Consider the following 17,440-nt stretch of genomic DNA (forward strand, 5'->3'; position numbering starts at 1 on the left):
AATGACTCACTCAGCCATATTTCAAGTTATATTTTAGCAAATCAAATCATTTGCTGTATTGCCTCAAAAGAATGCTAAATTTCATGTGACAGATTAATGAAGTTTTCACATTTCAAGCGAAAATTCATCCCACAAGGAAAAAGTATGTCTACTAAAAGTATTTCATTTTATCAAATGTAATCTGCCACATGACTACTTTCGAATTTCACCTGTCCACACCTCTTTTGGCTGTACGTGGTGAGTGTGGTCATCATGGCCCCCTGCCAGTCTACTGTCCTTTCTGACATACATGTATTTCATTTTTCAAATAAATTTTGCATCTTGACTATTTTAGAAGAGCGCAAGCTAGTACCATATCAATGTACGATCTTTCAAATGCCCACAGGTCACTACAATAGTCAATTTCTGAAGAGACACAGTTACTAAAATGCATTTCAAATGTGTTGAAACCAACGTGGTTATGATTATTCTTTAATTGATATCATGCACTTAAAGCCCTGACTTCTGCTTTTGTACTACAATTTTCAATGTTTGTCTTGAAGCCTCCATTGTTATTAAATATACTAGTAGCCCTTAACTGATAAGGTTCCTTTGGGAAAATTTACAACTTTGGACTTTTTTTCATAATCAAGTGGCATCTTTCTGAACCACAACCAGACAAAATATTACCCTGTATTCTGCAAAAATCTTTTGAGAGCAATGAGTGAAATGACGTCCTCGTAGTTCAGAACCATAGAGCTGTGTCTTCTTTAACACCTTTATGAAGACAATGAACTTCTTTTGCTATGTCATTATAAATAGTGCAAAAAGTAATGGAGAAAGGTTATCTCCTTGAGTAACTTAGGAGGGGCATTGAAACTAGTCAATGTTGCATCCTGTAAATTTTTACACATGAATCTGTGTTTACTTAAAGCGATTCTAATACATTGCAAAAAATTCTATCAAAGATGTTAGGTAAAAGCAAAATTTTTATAAATTGTGATAAACTTAATCAGTTTAATTTTCTGAGAACAATAACATACATATACATGTATGTAGATTCTTGGCTCTGTATCAAGTTGTTCAAATGAAAGATGTGATCTTCACAATTTCTTTTTTTTTCCTCTGAGAGCGCGATGAAAGGTTAACCCACTCAAAATCATCATCTCCCAATGTACAATTTGAGTTTGCTCCTTTTCTTCTGGCTACGTAGAGATCACATGAATTGAATCAAATTCAAATAATTGCAAGTAATACAAGACAAAGTAAATCAACATTTTATTCTTCACCAAGTTAATATCCTGATGCAAGTCTTGTGTTCAACAAAAGTAAAATGTTCAGGGATGACAGCAAAGAGTTCACAGATAAAAAAAGACATAAATAAATATAATTGTAATATCTATGTTTAACTAAACACCCTCAACACCCTGCTTACAGACATTCCCTCTAATACTGTAAAATTAATGTACTTATATTGGTGCATATTTTTTTAATAGCATTGTTCCACTAATTTACATGTATGTATTAATTGTACCAACATAAATATTAAATAATGTAAATAAAATTTTTACTGCACCAATACAAGCATAACAATGTTTTTACTTTGATTTCGGATCCATACATCATAATGGAAAACGTTCAAGTACATTTACTTTACAAACAGTAATACTGTGCGATTCTACTTAAATTGCAAATAGAAAGTCCCAAAATATATTTTTCTTACAGACTTTTGTATGAACGTCATGTACTGTAATTCATGTTTATATGCCAGAACATTATTTTGCATAATTATTCGAGAGGGTCTTCTCGCAAAGATTTCAATCTCATGTATATTTTTATCAGACAAGTTTAAATTATATAGCATTACAGCAATAACCAAAATTCATGAAAATTTTCTCTCGCTTATAAATACCTCTTTTGCTAAAATAAAGTGTTGCAAATATTTCGTGATCTACAGTATTAAAAAGAAACAATAAAAAATATCCTCATTCAATGACATCAAAGATAGCCCCAATGATAATGAAATTGTGGAGATATTTAATAATATGTAACTACACTTTCAATATCATTATTCAATTCAACACAACTGTCATCTTGTTTAATTAAAAGAAAAAACTGGATAAAATACACAGAATTAGTTATAAATATGTTTGCTATGAAAGCTAGAAAAGGATCCTAATACAGAAATGTGATACTGTAAACCAACTACATGTATTATTTGCGACATCTTTTGTTCGCGATTCGTCAGTTTGAAATCTATTCCCGACAATTAATTTTCATGACTGGGGAAGCAATCTCTACAAATACAAAGAAAATAGATAGTTCGCGGCGATTAATATTCGCGAGTTAAAGTAGGTCGCGAAACTTGCAGGTATTTCTCGCACGCAAATAAAAGTTGGCTTACGTACAGTACATGTACTGGTTTGTGTACAAGTAAAATTCCCCTAACAATCTCAGTTTCACTGTTTGTTCATGTGACCACACAACAATTTTATCCCTTTTAAAAATACAAAACATATAAATTCTGCCTCCCTCTCCCATTTAACATAATAAAATGCCTAATAACACGGCTTCATTTACTTGATACCAGTTAAGTCAAACTCACTGGGAAAAATTGGATTCTTTTTTTAAGATAACAAAAAAAAATACATGTACCTATAACTGACATGAAACATTTATGTAAATATTGAAAGGGCAAAATCTGCAATAAGAGAGAAAAAACAACAACAAAATTAAGTGATATGATTATTCAGGAACACAGGGTTTGCAATAAAACAATTAAACAAGATTAGGCAAAAAAAAAAAAAAAAACCACTTGAACTAAAGCATCTCGAACATTGACAGGTCGAATATTAGTACCTGGGGTATTTCAAAGTGAGTTGGGAGTCGTGCAGACTTTACAATCTCAATAAGTATCTCAAAACATTTCACAGTTTGAACAAGTCCTGCCAAGCCCGAGATACTGAGGTTCGAACTGGATTGATTTTCAAAATACATAATCCAAGACACCATGACCAGCATAAAAAAAAATCTCCATGGTCACAAACACTAACAAAATATGTAATAAATAAGAGCTACACTACACATGGATAATCTCTGACGTGACTCTACAATAGATCTGAGTCACTATAAATGGCATCTACAGTATTTCATCAATTTTCTCTTCTGTAAAAAAATAACATCTGCTTCTTGACATTTCTGTTAAAGCTCAAGATTCCATTGTCAGAAAATCAAAAGAATAAAATTGGCACGTACATTTAACGAACAGCATATTAACACCACATTTAGTAATATCTTCATAATAATACTACAAGCACTTTCAGTATGGCGCAACAGCAGAAAATATATTCTCTATAAAATTATCAAATTTCAAATGTGGTACAGTTCATCAAAATATAAATAGCACTATCTTTTCAATTAACTATTATAACTCTTCATTTCGTATCACACACTTTTTCACATTGTTTTTTCTTTCCACAGACTTTAAAACAATGCAAATACATGTAAGTTCCCAGATCATTGATTCAGCAGTCAAAGTCAATCTTTATACGAGAATTTGAATATTCTCACTTTTTTGCAACTTCAGCATAGTGGAAAAATTAATTCGATCAGTCATCATTACTTCTAGAAATTGCAAATAACTCTCAAATTCTTGGCATATACATTCCTGGTTTACATCATTGATAAAATTAGCAACAATCTTTTATTCCACTTCATATTGAAGCTTGTTTTAATTTCTGTTCAAATCTGAACAATGTATAGATATCTCGTAGCAATTTGCTATAATTAAGTATGTCAATAATTAATTCTTTAAACAATTATACATCACAACACATTTTCCAGATCTAGTTCGGGGGGGGGGGGGGGGGGGGGGGGGGGGGGTCGGGTCACATATGCAACACTAAGTGACTTCAAAATGCTTGTCGCATTCACAAAATTAATAAATACATGTGCATGTACCACTAATAATGTCTGTAAAAATTGACAAAAACATTATTAAAACAAAAAAAAATGAAAAAAGAAAGAAAATAAATTTGTTCCAAGCACAACATAAAAATGAAGCTTCTATGAGACACAGACTCATTCCTATGATTAAAGTCATGCATGCTCTCAATCTAAAACTCCTGTGTTCTCGTATAATGGCACTAGGATGACCTTGATGGGTAACAAAAATTAAGAGTACATATATGAGTAGTTAGTAAAATTAAAAAAAAAATTCAGTCTTGGAGCAAACTAAAATAAAAACAAATAAATTCTTAATATTTAAAATAGCATTATCATCATAAGAATTTTTCCTTTTCTAGTGTGAGTTGCACAGCTTCAAATACATTTTCCGTCGTGTACTTTGGTTTCAAGAGTTCAGGGTCAAGGACGAAGTCTCTATGGTTACGATGCGATGCACTATGGCTGTTGCTGAATATTCCTGTACACACCAGAATGGAGGAACAACTTGTGGAATAATTGCCTTGCCCTCCTTCCTCAGACACCAACTCCTCATCCTCATCCTCAAATTCAAAGTCGGCCACAGCGCCGCCCCCTCCTGCGGCCATTTTGCGCTTCATTTTCTTCTGGACTTTGTGTGCCTTTCGCTTTTTTAGGTAACGGTCATAAACATTGGCGCCATATATATCTGTGTTGGGATTATCTCTGTAAATGAAGCATCAATATTTTTGAAAATTGTTAAAGAATGTAATTAAAAATTAAATAAATGTATTTATAAATATATATTTATTTATAAATACTTATATTTAAAATAATAAATACACTGATACCAATATCTTGAAATAGGAGGTGTTAAATAATTAGTTTTTGCATTTCATTGTATCATAGAGTAAATCAGCATGAGGCAAACGTACAAACTTTCATTTAACATAATGCTTGATTCTGTAAACATCATATGTACATCAAAATTATGCATTATCTTGTTCTTCATCTGATCAACTCAATCATAAATAGGCACACTTGGGTTTGATAGAAGACATGTATTTACTGTATTAGTCTTAATCACGAATATATTAGTGGATAAGATGTAGCACAAAAGGCAGCACTAAAATATGGTAACCACTAAAATAAGTATGTTTATATTCAATTTGTATGCACACTTCGTGTGATGTTTGACTCACAGAGTGAAATGGAGAAAATAACCATTTACTGCTTACATAAATATTCAAATGTCCAAAATGCATATTTTGGTAGTTTACATTCAACTCTATTCAACAACAAAATTTTGAAAGAAACAAGATTCTTACCCAACACAGTATATAGATTTCAAACTTCTGAAGCCTAGTTGCTTTGCATGTTGCCACAAAATGTTGTCAGCGTAGTGATACGTAAAAAGACTGGGTTTTCCCAGTAAGGCGGAGTACTTCAGTTCTCTTCCTGTGTATTGCTGTGAATGAAGACACAAAGCTTTTTTAAGATTGCAGTCCAATATCTCCCTCGTATAATATTGGATTAAAGTGCTACCAATGTCATAAGGAATATATAGAGACAAAAATCTTACTTGATATGCAGTTTCCAAAAAGGTCAAAAACATTCCATGGCCAAATCTAGAAGGAAAAAAGAGTTAACTCCATTATGATCAACTTGTGGTTATATGGTGATGTGCGTATGTATATTGTAAACGTATATACATGTATATCTGTGCTAATAACAACGTCACAAAACTTAGTCTTTTAGACATAACTTACTTATAAAGTTGTTGACAACAAAACCCTAATTAGCATTTATATCAATTATTAATCACAGAAACTGTGCTTATGCAAATAATTACTAATCTATAACATTTTTAATTGATGTGAATATTGCATACAGATGTACATACAATGTAGTGAATGTACAATAATTAGGTCTATCAAAAACTTATACTTTCCTATTACCATTACTTTTTATCATTAATGTGATGCCAAGAGGAAAAATTTCATCATAACTTTCGAAAGAGAGACATCTTGTGGGAAAAAATATTCTTTGGCGAATCATACAAGGACTTTATTTCTATTTCACAGTACTTCCTTTAGCAGTCCTCTGAACACAAACAACTATAACACCTGCCGTTACCTTGGTATAGGTACTTCAGCCATCCAGAACAGGTCCATGTTGCAGGCCACAATGGGTAGGTGGGTGGAGGGGAATTCTTTGGGGAGATGAGACGGCATTCCGTTACAGACCAGTACGTCCACGATAAGTTGTAGCTTGGAGTCCCATTGATTTGGTTCCCCAAATAACACAACAGCTAAAGTTGGCAAAAAAAAAAAAAAAAAAATTTACATTTTGATTTTATACACTACATATGTATGCAATATTAATGTCACTCCCTTTCTTTTTGTCTGATCTCATATGATAATCCGTGTTTTTTTTTTTAATGTCAATTTTTCAATTTTCCATATCAGTTTGTATGTCACACATTTTTTTTATATTATACACCAAGCTTTAGAGCATGATCATGATTTCAGAGTTATTCCCCTTTATAGCATCAATCATCTATAATCAAATATAATTATTACCTTCTATTGGTTTAAAGTTGGCAAATTTTACTGGACAGGGCTGAAATCATAAAATGAAAAAGTCATTGGTTTACAAAACAGCTTTCACTGTTACAATAAAACTCTCAGATTACATACGATGGATGACAAAATCAATACAACAGAGCTCAACTGCTGCAATTAGGCTTTCAACATGCTAATCCCAGCATAAATAAACTCCATATAGACTGAAAATCTACACCTCTTTTATTCTAACTGAATGGTGCAATAAGGGGCAATAAGTATTGAAATATCAGCAATAATGTCATTATCTTTGTGTTACAGACACTGAGGCTTTTTTTCCATATGTTATATATCCGTCTGCTTTGTAATTTGATTTTTTTTTCTTTTTTGTTGTGTGAAATAGGTCAGCACTCAGAGATTGTCTCACTATTTATGGAAGAAATCAGAAATCCAATCAAAGCAATGTTTGACGATGAAGTCTTACAATGAGATTAACCAAATGTAGACAAGCCATTACTGCAACAAAAATCAAAGTTACCATATAACCAATGAACAACATGAATAACAAAACTTGCAAGAATATTTCTCTAGGAAAAAAAGATTTTTTCAAGAACAGAGAGTGGCTAAAGTACAAAGAAAAGAGAAAAGCAATCAGAAGCTCATGTATTAAACAGGACATGAAAAGATGTAAAGAATAAACCAATTCTACCAACTTAGACCTAACTATAATCATGTTCCTGCTATAAGCTGTGTTCCTCCCCACCCACCCCCAGTTTTGGATGGGCTGGACTGGAAACAGACCTAAATTCTGTTATTTACCAAAATCAATGACGCAAATTGTAATAAGCATCAGACAAGGTATTGAAATATACACTTGGTGTACATTTGACGTGATAAGATAGAAACAGATCTAAACTTTGATCTTTGAACTTTGGCCTTAACTTTGAGTATAGGGACCTGTACACAGACAAACAGCTGATTTTCGTAAAATCTAATAACTGTTTCAGTGTAGTGGATTTAAATAATTAATAAGAACAAGTCTACATAAGAAAGTTTATATGGCTTAATAAGCATAAATTATGTACAAAATCCTACAAGTAAATAATCAAATTAACCTCAACTTTCCTATGGGAATGATCCACCATGTCTAAATAAGGAAACAATTCCCTGAGTTGGTCCACAGTGGTAACGTTGGTGAATCCGAGGTCGCGGGCGATACTCTCGATGGGGCCCTGACCACAAATCAGGGTGTGCATGTTGTGGAAACGCTTAAACATCTTGAGAGGACTGTGGGACATCACAAGCTGTTCTGTACTTATCTACAAAACAGTCAGAAAATTAACACATCTAAAGTCATTATGATAATTAAGAATGGAATATTCAATAGGATAAAACACTATATTAAGGTATTACTTGATTTAAAAATATTTCTCCCAGCCTTGAAGCTTAAAATTCCAATGCTTATACCCAGAGTCTGTGGGGCTGAGCGGATACATTGACTCCAAAATGAATGGGCCTTGTTTTAAGACACAACATCAAGTGCCCATGGTGGGGCTTGAACCAGCAACTTTTGAGTAACTGGCCAAACACCTAATTTGACCACTTAGCCATGTGCTCCACAATTGATTTTTAAATTAGAGCTTGCTTATTATTATTATTATAATTTTTACAAATTGCAAAATTTTTTGAATTTCCAAAATATTAGGTTAAAAGGACACCATATGCATGATCATGATGATATCATGGTACCTTTTCGCTGAATTCACATCTATATATTTCATAATATTCAATTTTCCTAAAGAGTGCAAAATTCTTTTCTACTTTAAAGACATACATAATGTAGTTTTGAACTTTATTTACTTATTCCCTGTATAATTTAAGAGTTCCAATAACTAATGGAACTCTGTGCAACTCATATCCTGCCTAATGAGGCTGTTCACAAATCTTGAGGAAATACCACCTAAAACTATAATACTTATGTTAATTCTTCTTTAAATAACACGTCAGGATTTTCCATTCAAAAACCCCTGGAAAAGTATGCTGATTTTTTTTTCTCTGAGAACATCTCAAGGTACTATGTCAGATAATAAATCAAGAATATTTTGAAAGATTATCATTTTAAGGTACGTGTACATGTTTGTTGTGTATGACCTTAAATATGAAGTGGACATGACTAAGTGATGACAATATATGTTGTAAATCAATGATTAAAACAGGTATTATATCACATCAGCAAAGATGCAGTCATTGACGTGAGAGGGTATCCTATCATAGTAACAGTGGTGGACACTAAGTAGTAAATGCTCAAGTGCAATCAGTCATTCACCCTAATGATTCACCCAGAGATGTAACTAACATGTCTAATACAATCATTCAATCAATCAATAATGAACATTGACTGAAAATTTTTAATTTTTAGTTCAATCTGAAGAAGTATGGGTGACCTTTGTTTGTTATCAATGAAAAGGGAAATAAATGCTGCGCACATCTGTCTATCAGCTGTTGTTTTGGACATTTGGGTGTACCGGTACATAATATTAATGTCACATTCTAAGAATTCTGAAGTTGTTTATATCTTTATCTGTGTTACCATTGTTTTCATAATATTTATGACCTAATTTATATTTTCTACGTAGTCATATGCACTTTGTTTAACATTATTTTCAATGTCTATTTTTCCAAAAATTCTAGTGCACATAACCTTGGCATTGCTGGTATGCCATAGGCCATTTACCTTTTACTAGTTGACTTCTACATGTTCTAGGTATCTCGTAATCGTCCATTTACCTTTTATCATTTTATAAGTAGCGACAGTCTAAAAGATATCATAATTCAGGGGGGTTCCTTGAGGTGCCTTTCTTTAACCTAACAATTCTATATTTGGCAAAGAAAGCTAAATTTATTTAATGCAAGACAGCTAAAACAGCCTACGTATGCATGTATTTTAATGTCAAATCCGTCAGGAGAACAATGTCGACAGTTCGTTTGGTGCCTTAATTTCCTTTATTTTGTCACCTGACAAAGAGAAATTTTATGATTGTCAACTTTTTTGTTACATTTTAGTTTTTTATAATATACATCATACTATATATTTTTCTGTATAATTAATTATATTTAAAGCTACTAAAACCTTTAAACAGTCTATTTAATAGCTTAGTTTAGGAAACATATAGGAAACATATTCCAATTCCTTTAAAAAAAAAAAAAAAAAAAAAAAAAAAACAACATGTAAATCTTCATTTTGTTTTAAAAATAAACAGGTATACTTTGAATCTGTTGAAAGAAAATTCATCCTCTCTTTGTCAGTGCACTATTTAGTTCTAGATATTAAGATTTTGCAATCTCATCTTTACATTCATGGAGGTGTATATATAAACAAAATCTTTTCAAATTCATCAAAGCTAGAATGTGTTTTCAGTGCAAATAAATGAAAATGGGGTGGGAAAATAACCATCTGGTATGGTATTATTAAAACCATCTGTTTGCCTATCTTTGCAACTTCAAAAATTGGAAATCAATTAATAAAAATGATCCAAACTTGAAATGTTACTTCAGTATCATCTAATCAATATAGTGTTATGTCAGATAGTCTAGTTCTCACTCCACCACTGGGTTTCCATTTCAAAGTGAAAATCATATAGATGTGCATTGGATTGTGGGCTTGGGAACCAGAGACTAAACTCTGGAGAACAACTCTCTGTTTATAAAAATGATCTTTTTTTTTTAAACTGCAATATTGTTTTGGTTTGAAAATTGGATATGACGAAATAAAAAAAAATATTAGTTTGTTCAAGGATTTTTTATTCTAATATAGGATTTGGGATTTCCGATACTCAAAAAAAACTTATGCCGCGATCAGTATTGACACGAAAACTTGCTGATTGCGGTATTTACCGCCATGAGCATGATAAGGGATAAACATGATAAAGATGATGGAAATTTATAAAAGCTGGAGGTATTCTGATTGAGCTCACAAATTGATACCCCCATTAACATTTTTTTTTCCAAATTGCTGTATCCAATGTTTCTCCAATAGAAAATTGTGGGAAAAAAATTATACTATTTTGCCAGTTACCTTGAACTTGCTCAAATGAGCTTGGGTCAAGGTCAAGCACACCCCAAGGTAATAAGCACTCTTTGTAGTTTGTATGAAGTGTTAGCTTCCGTTTCACAATTAAGAAGATAAAGCCAGGGCAGGAATTACACATTTTGTGACCCTGAACTTGTATAAATGACCTTACATCAAGGATATGACATACTCTCTGGTCATAAGTAATGTCTATGTGAAGTATGACCTATCATGTTTTTCTACAGGAAAGTTTTGAACTATACACTTCTTTCTGACAGTGACCTTGAACTTGCCCAAATAACCTTGGGTTAAGGAACCATTAAAATTCATCTCCTCTTTAGAACGTAACGTTCATCCCTCCTTAATTTCTTACCTTTATTCCTAAAAGTTCAGAAAGCTCATCAGCTTTGGTTTGCCTAAATGTGTTCCCAGCATTTGTTACAAATACTACTGGTAGTCGAAACTTCCCGGAGTCATCAGTCAGGAGCTGGAACGCCTCGCGAGCTGATGGAAGAATACGTTTTCCTCTTTTTATCACTCCATCAATGTCAAATAAAAATCCAAAATCATGTCCTCTGTTTGGCTGAAATAAAAACATAAAATGAAACATTTTTCATAAGATACTACTTTAAACATGTACTGCAGATACAGAATATGCATCTACACACCCCTTGGATCCACCTATGCATAAGTATTGAGTACAAAGCTATCAGGAAGTAAATTTATGCAATTCTTTGACTGCAAAAACAGAGGAATTTACTGGAGTTAAGAAAATAACACTTAAATCACAGAACTGGCACAAAGACCACTGGATGTGCCAATACCAATACTGTAGATTCCGTAATTAATGTACACAAGGAATTTATCATAATTGCATTATTTTGCATGAATCACCACTTCCGAAATAAAATTAAATTGAGCTTTTGAATTTTTTTCTTTCTTTTTATTTATTCTGCTCTTGAGTTCAATAATAGGCACATGCTGATATCTTTATCTAAGAAATTTAACAAGCAAAACTAATTAATGAATAGGGAAGATATTATTGGTTGAAAGCTATAAAATTCCCAGAAGCAATTCCGCAATCTCCAACCTAGTACAATAACATTATACATGTACAATAATAAAATATGATGCCTGGATTATAATATTTATATTTGAAAACAGTGCAAGTCTAACTTTCTGAAATGCAAGCTAGCTGTCATATAATATGTAAATTTCCTTGAACACGACTATGATGATAAGTTCACCTGGTACAAACAATGAATCACAGTTTCAATGATCTAGTAATAAGAATACGAAAACACCCAAAAAGTCCTGATAACATCACTGCAACCTGCAGCTTAAAAGTAATTTCAGCCTAATTACCCCCCCTCCCCCCCCCCCCAAAAAAAACATGAACATGATGAATATGACAGCATTTCAAATGTAAAAAGAGGAATAATACTATATAACAAAAAGAAGATAATTAAAGTTACTTTCTATATAATTCACCCCTCCCTTAAAAGACATGTAAATTTTTATTGCCCTTTTTAAATTAAAAAAAATGATAAATTAACTGTATATAAATACACTAGTTTATCTTTTATGAGGAAGGGTTAGCTCTGAACCAGAGCCTTTTGTCTTTGGTTACCCTCTTGACATTAATGCTTTGAGTTGGCATGGTTACAAGTCGCCATCGGGAGGGGTGGGTAGTGTTGAAAACCCTAACATGCTGAATGCCAGTATTCTTGATCTTTTAAAATTCTAAACATAGGTAGCACTTGTCATGTCATACCCAATAAATGTCCATCTATGCGGGGCCCCTTCACTATTTATTTTTGTAAAAAGAAGATACCCTAGTGTTGATGATGCAATATATTTTATACATGCATTAGTGATGATGCAATTTTAATCCCCAGCAAGGCGTAATGTACAAAATGTAATCAAAGTTTAACAACCCTCACTAGTTTCTCTATTAAAAGACTTTAATATTTTCAATACTATATCAATTTTCAAGCCCGAAGGTCGCGGCGCAAATCACACGATAACCGTTTTTAATTCATTTTTAAAAGACAAATGTTGTTTGCACGTCGAAAAAGATGTATTAAAATCACGATTTATTTCTAGAACTCTCGATTTCTATTTTCAAATTGATTTTTACTTATTTACACAATGGTAAACCTTTTTGCATTTTTAAAATAGCATTATTCCGGAAATCAGCTGTTTTTAAGGTCAAGTAAATTTGAGTCCTTCAAACCTGTTTTTTAATCAAATTTAGTGAAAAGAATTGAAAATAAACCTACCTTATGATTAATATGTCTTCTAAACATTCGCTTACATATATTAGTCGACACTTTTCCACTTAGTAAATCGCCTAAATTTAGCGATTTTACTAAAATTCTTCCACTGAACGCCATTTCAGCTCAACACAAAACCGGTGGTCGAGATACGACCTTCACCTCGATGTAGGTGTGTTGCTACTTCGCCAATGAAAATCCACTGACGTCACAGCTCAGCCGTCACGTAGACTTCCTAGACGAAAGAAAAACAAATGAAAATGCGCCGAAAACCGCTCTTTGTTGGACAAACAGATAACAATTGAACCACGTTATACCGATTCAGGCGTTTTTTGATGATTTCACAAGTATTATAAATTCGCTTAATTTCTCAGTACTTTGTTGTGAATCGATCATGATCGGATAACTTTTATTAAATATTGAATATTTTTCCCGGAAACATGGGCGGATACAGGATTTGTGATTAGGGGGGGCGTGGATAACTTCGTTCAGGCAGGGGGTCTGGGGGCCGCCTTAAGGCCCCCAGTGGGGGCCCAGGGGGCGAAGCCCCCGAAAGCTCCTGGGTTTTCGTGAATTTTAAGAGTAAAACCAGGCACAAAAATAGTTGTATTGATTAGTTATGTACACTATGATATTCATGGTAAGAAATTCTCTTGATTTTCTCCGGTGTAGCTTTAGACTAAATTTAGTCAAAGCGCAATTAACGCTTATCTTTATATTACCCATGAGAGTGATGCGAGACAAATGATGTCAGCACTGTTGAGGGAAGGATCCAACATTTTTTTTCAGATTTAAAATTAAAGCTTTAAAACTTTATTTTCAGAGAACAATATAAGGCCTTTCATTGCGGGGGCGGGGTGGGGGTGATTTCAATTTCCTACGTGCTCAATAAGAAGAACGAGTTTAAAATGAAACATTTAATTATCGAAAATAAACGAGTAAACAAAAAACAAATTAAAATAAAAAGGAAATTAAAATAATTGAATTTGTAACCCTTATAGTAGTACCATATAAAAACACAGGTTTTTTTCATAAATATGTCTTCCAGGCGCGTAGCTGCCTATACGCAAGTACGCAACTGCGTACACATCATTTCAAAAACAAAAAAAAAACAAAAAAACAAAAAAAAAAAAAAAAACATGAGAGAGAGAGAGAGGGGGGAAGGTATCGCAATACAATCCGCGAATATTTCCGTTTCATTATTTTTTTTTGGGGGGGGGTCATATTATTTCGAATAAAAGTTTGCGATAGCATGTCTTTACAATCAAATGTGAAATCTATTATCAAATTATTACCAAATACAAATAAATTTTCTATTAGTGTGTAAGTATTCTATAACCTATTGACAATTTTTTAAGATACTTGAGAAATTACATTTTAATCATATCGTTGAATTAATCAAATAGTTTATAATTTAAAATACAAAAGTTTTTTAACTAACATTTATTAAACTTGTTTCCGGACATTATGCTATAAAAAGTGCAGACGATACCAATATATTAGTAAAATATCCAGCCTCAAGTACTCGTAAAATAAATTTCCATGGAAGATAAACTTTGTGTTAAAAACAATATTACTAAAGTTTTTATTTCTAAAGAAAAGCGATACAGCATATTTCCCGCTAGAAAGTGATTGAAATATATTTAGAAAAACCCTGGAGTTAGCTTCCGGGGGCTCCGCCCCCTGGGCCCCCATCAGGGTTACACCCCGGACCTACTGGGAGCCTCAGGGCGGCCCGCATTTCCCCTGCCGTTCCCTGCATGCGTACATTTCAGCTCCATCCTGGCTACGCGCCTGTCTTCAGATGTATACGGGGGGAATGGGCTGATTTTAGGGCATAGATGGGAAGGAGAGTCTCTGGGGAAAAGAATTAAAATTTCAAATATTGAGAAATGTTGCCTCTGAATGCGTAGTAAGAAGGGTGTAAAAAGGCCATGTTTACCTTCTTCTCAAGGGGTAAGTTAAATATGCAGGGTATGGGGTAACTCGCGGTGTACACTATGGACTTGTACACTATGGACTCTCCTTAGATTTAAAAATATTTTAAGGCTATAAGAAAAAAGAAATCGCTAAATTTCAAGATTAATTTAATTAATTCTAAATAAAACTGAAATAAAGGAGATGGGTGAACATGACGAGCGATAAGCCTATAGTGTGACAAACATGAAGATGAAAAATTAAATTTCAATTTTATCAAAATTTTCCTTGATATTTCGTCTAACATTAAAATATACTTTATGTAAAATCTCTATAATTTGCAAAGATCCCTCAAAGATTGAAATTATTCGCCTGTGAAATATTAGACACACACAAAAGCGGGCAAAAAGAGTCATTTTCTCATACTATAATACTATTTTTCGATATGAGTGGGTCTTTGCTCCACCTTTTTGAAAGTTAATCCTCAAAGTTTGCATAAAAATAAACATTTTTTGGTTACCAAAAATATGGAGCAATGACCCACTATACCTTAAAAATATACTTTTATGACATAATATTCGCATCTTTTCGAGAAATACTTGAAGTCCATTAAGTCAAGGGTCATATCACAAACGTGATTTAAATGCCATTATTCATCAGGACTTGTGTAGTCTAGTGGTTAGCGTGCTAGTCTCGAAAGAAAATAATACTCAGGATTTTTATTGCTAGGGTTCGAACCCCACGAATACCACATTAATTTTTTAAATAAAAGAATAAATTTTGCCGAGAAAATTTTCCTCAGAAAAGTTTTATTTATCATAATTTCATAAATTTCAAAAATGAGAACTTTACTCTAAATACTAAATTCACAAACTGAACATGATTTTTATATATCTGAAGCTATAGGCTTTCTGCACGCTATGTTCGCCCATCTCCTTACACATGCAAAAAAGTAGAAGAACACCTGGTAGCAAAATAAACGAGCATATTAAAGGAAATAAATGCTATAATTATCAACGACATCCGAAGAAAATATTTGTAAAAGTAAAGTAATTTTTTTCTTAGATCCACCTCTCCAAGATTCTGCCATAAATTGTCTCGAATCACTCTTACGGGAATATCGGCGATTAGCGTTAATAGCACTTGTATTGAGTTCAGTTCAAAGCTAAATCGGACGGGATTTCTTGGGATGTTCACTTTTTAAAACACACACACACATACAAAAACAAAAACAAAAACAAAAAACATTTACAAGATATGTGTGTTGGGTAACTTCGGGGTATTTTCGATCGATGTGCAAATATAAACGAAATTATTCGCGTCATCTCTAATTCAAAAATATAAATTAATTTTAATTAAATTATTCTTTTGTAAAACATAAAAGATTGTGAAAAAATGCTGACAAAAAAGAAGTAATTTTCAAAATGTACCTAAATTGAAACATTAAGTGCACCAGGTGCCTAGAGACTGATTTACCGATTTGTCAAGGCATGCTACAAATCTATATATATGCGCAGGCATCTAAATCACATGTAAACAGAACAGATGATTTTTTCACTGTTCTAGAACTAGTTTCTACGAAGTATTCTTGTACATAATACTTATCCTAATAATTTTTTATACGGACGGTGATCATGATTTTTTTCTGGTAACAAATAGCATTGCGTCATTTTCATTGGTCGAACTGAGTTACCCGCTGACGCCCTATTCATGCATGGGTAACTTCGGCCGATTTCTGTTCAGCTGATTTGCATTTTATTTGTAAAAACTAAATACTATAAATTAAAAAGGTATGAATTTAAGTTGCAAAATTAATCATAGCTGATAAATTTCACGCCAGGAATATCCACTGTGTCTTTCTATATATACAAGATATTTTCAGAGGTGATAAACTGATAATTCCCCGCAATGGTTTAAAAATACTCGTCCGTAATTTTTCGGGCGATAAAGTTTCTTCTTGGATGTAATTTTCCAGTGAAGAAATAAATTTCGCAAATTATAATCGACATTGATTTGTATATGAAAAAAGCATTTTCTTTCTGCATAAAATAGATGTGTGTATACTATAATGGAACAAATTATTTTAAGGTATTTATGAACGGTCGAAATTAACCAGGTGGTCGAAGTTACACCATCCTTACCTATATCCTGACGTTAAATTCCATTTATATGGAAAGATTATGAGATGTGTGTAATGAAAAAAGTCTTGTATCTATGTAAGTAAATTACTGCATAGTTACACCATTTGATAAATAAATACATCAATCAGTGGAAGGGTTTGTAACGTAGACCGTCTGATTTTAAATTCATTTATTTACCTTCGACCAGCCTTTAAATATTGCAGTATTTTTCCTTGCATCATGATAGGAAATTGACAAGTGCAGTTTACCCTTCAAACGAAATCGGGAGACGTATTCCGGTTTGAATAATTGAGATAATATTCATAGCCTAGGGAAAGCAAGGTTTCAGACTTGATTTTTAAGAAAACCGATACTTGGTCATTAAATAAATTACCATTAATTATAAAAACAAAGTTTGGCATTATGAATATTAGTCATGTCATACTTTGAAAATTTTAGGGGGGGGGGGGCGTGTGCCCCCCACGCCCCCCCCCCTTAAATCCGCCAGTGGGAACCTATATATTATATTAGTCAGTGTTAGTATATACATGTAGGTCCCTGATATTGCATATATATATATATATATATATATAT

General features: G+C 32.8%; 1 protein-coding gene across 1 annotated transcript; it reads right to left on the reverse strand.

Annotated features, from left to right (window-relative positions):
• Nucleotides 1-1,240: 1,240 nt before the first annotated feature.
• On the reverse strand, nucleotides 1,241-13,002 carry LOC133195869 (haloacid dehalogenase-like hydrolase domain-containing 5). Its single transcript, XM_061331836.1, has 8 exons — nucleotides 12,816-13,002; nucleotides 10,907-11,116; nucleotides 7,580-7,783; nucleotides 6,483-6,522; nucleotides 6,037-6,211; nucleotides 5,483-5,528; nucleotides 5,229-5,368; nucleotides 1,241-4,626 (listed from the first exon to the last, which is right to left on the reverse strand). Exons 1-8 carry the CDS (start codon nucleotides 12,927-12,929, stop codon nucleotides 4,260-4,262), a joined length of 1,296 nt encoding a protein of 431 aa, XP_061187820.1. The 5' UTR covers nucleotides 12,930-13,002; the 3' UTR covers nucleotides 1,241-4,259.
• Between the last annotated feature and the right edge of the window lie 4,438 nt (nucleotides 13,003-17,440).

The sequence above is a fragment of the Saccostrea echinata genome, unplaced genomic scaffold, assembly GCF_033153115.1.
Source record: "Saccostrea echinata isolate AGI-Se365-2 ecotype Australia unplaced genomic scaffold, CSIRO_AGI_Sech_v1 ptg000029l, whole genome shotgun sequence".
NCBI classification, from domain to species: Eukaryota; Metazoa; Mollusca; class Bivalvia; order Ostreida; family Ostreidae; genus Saccostrea; species Saccostrea echinata.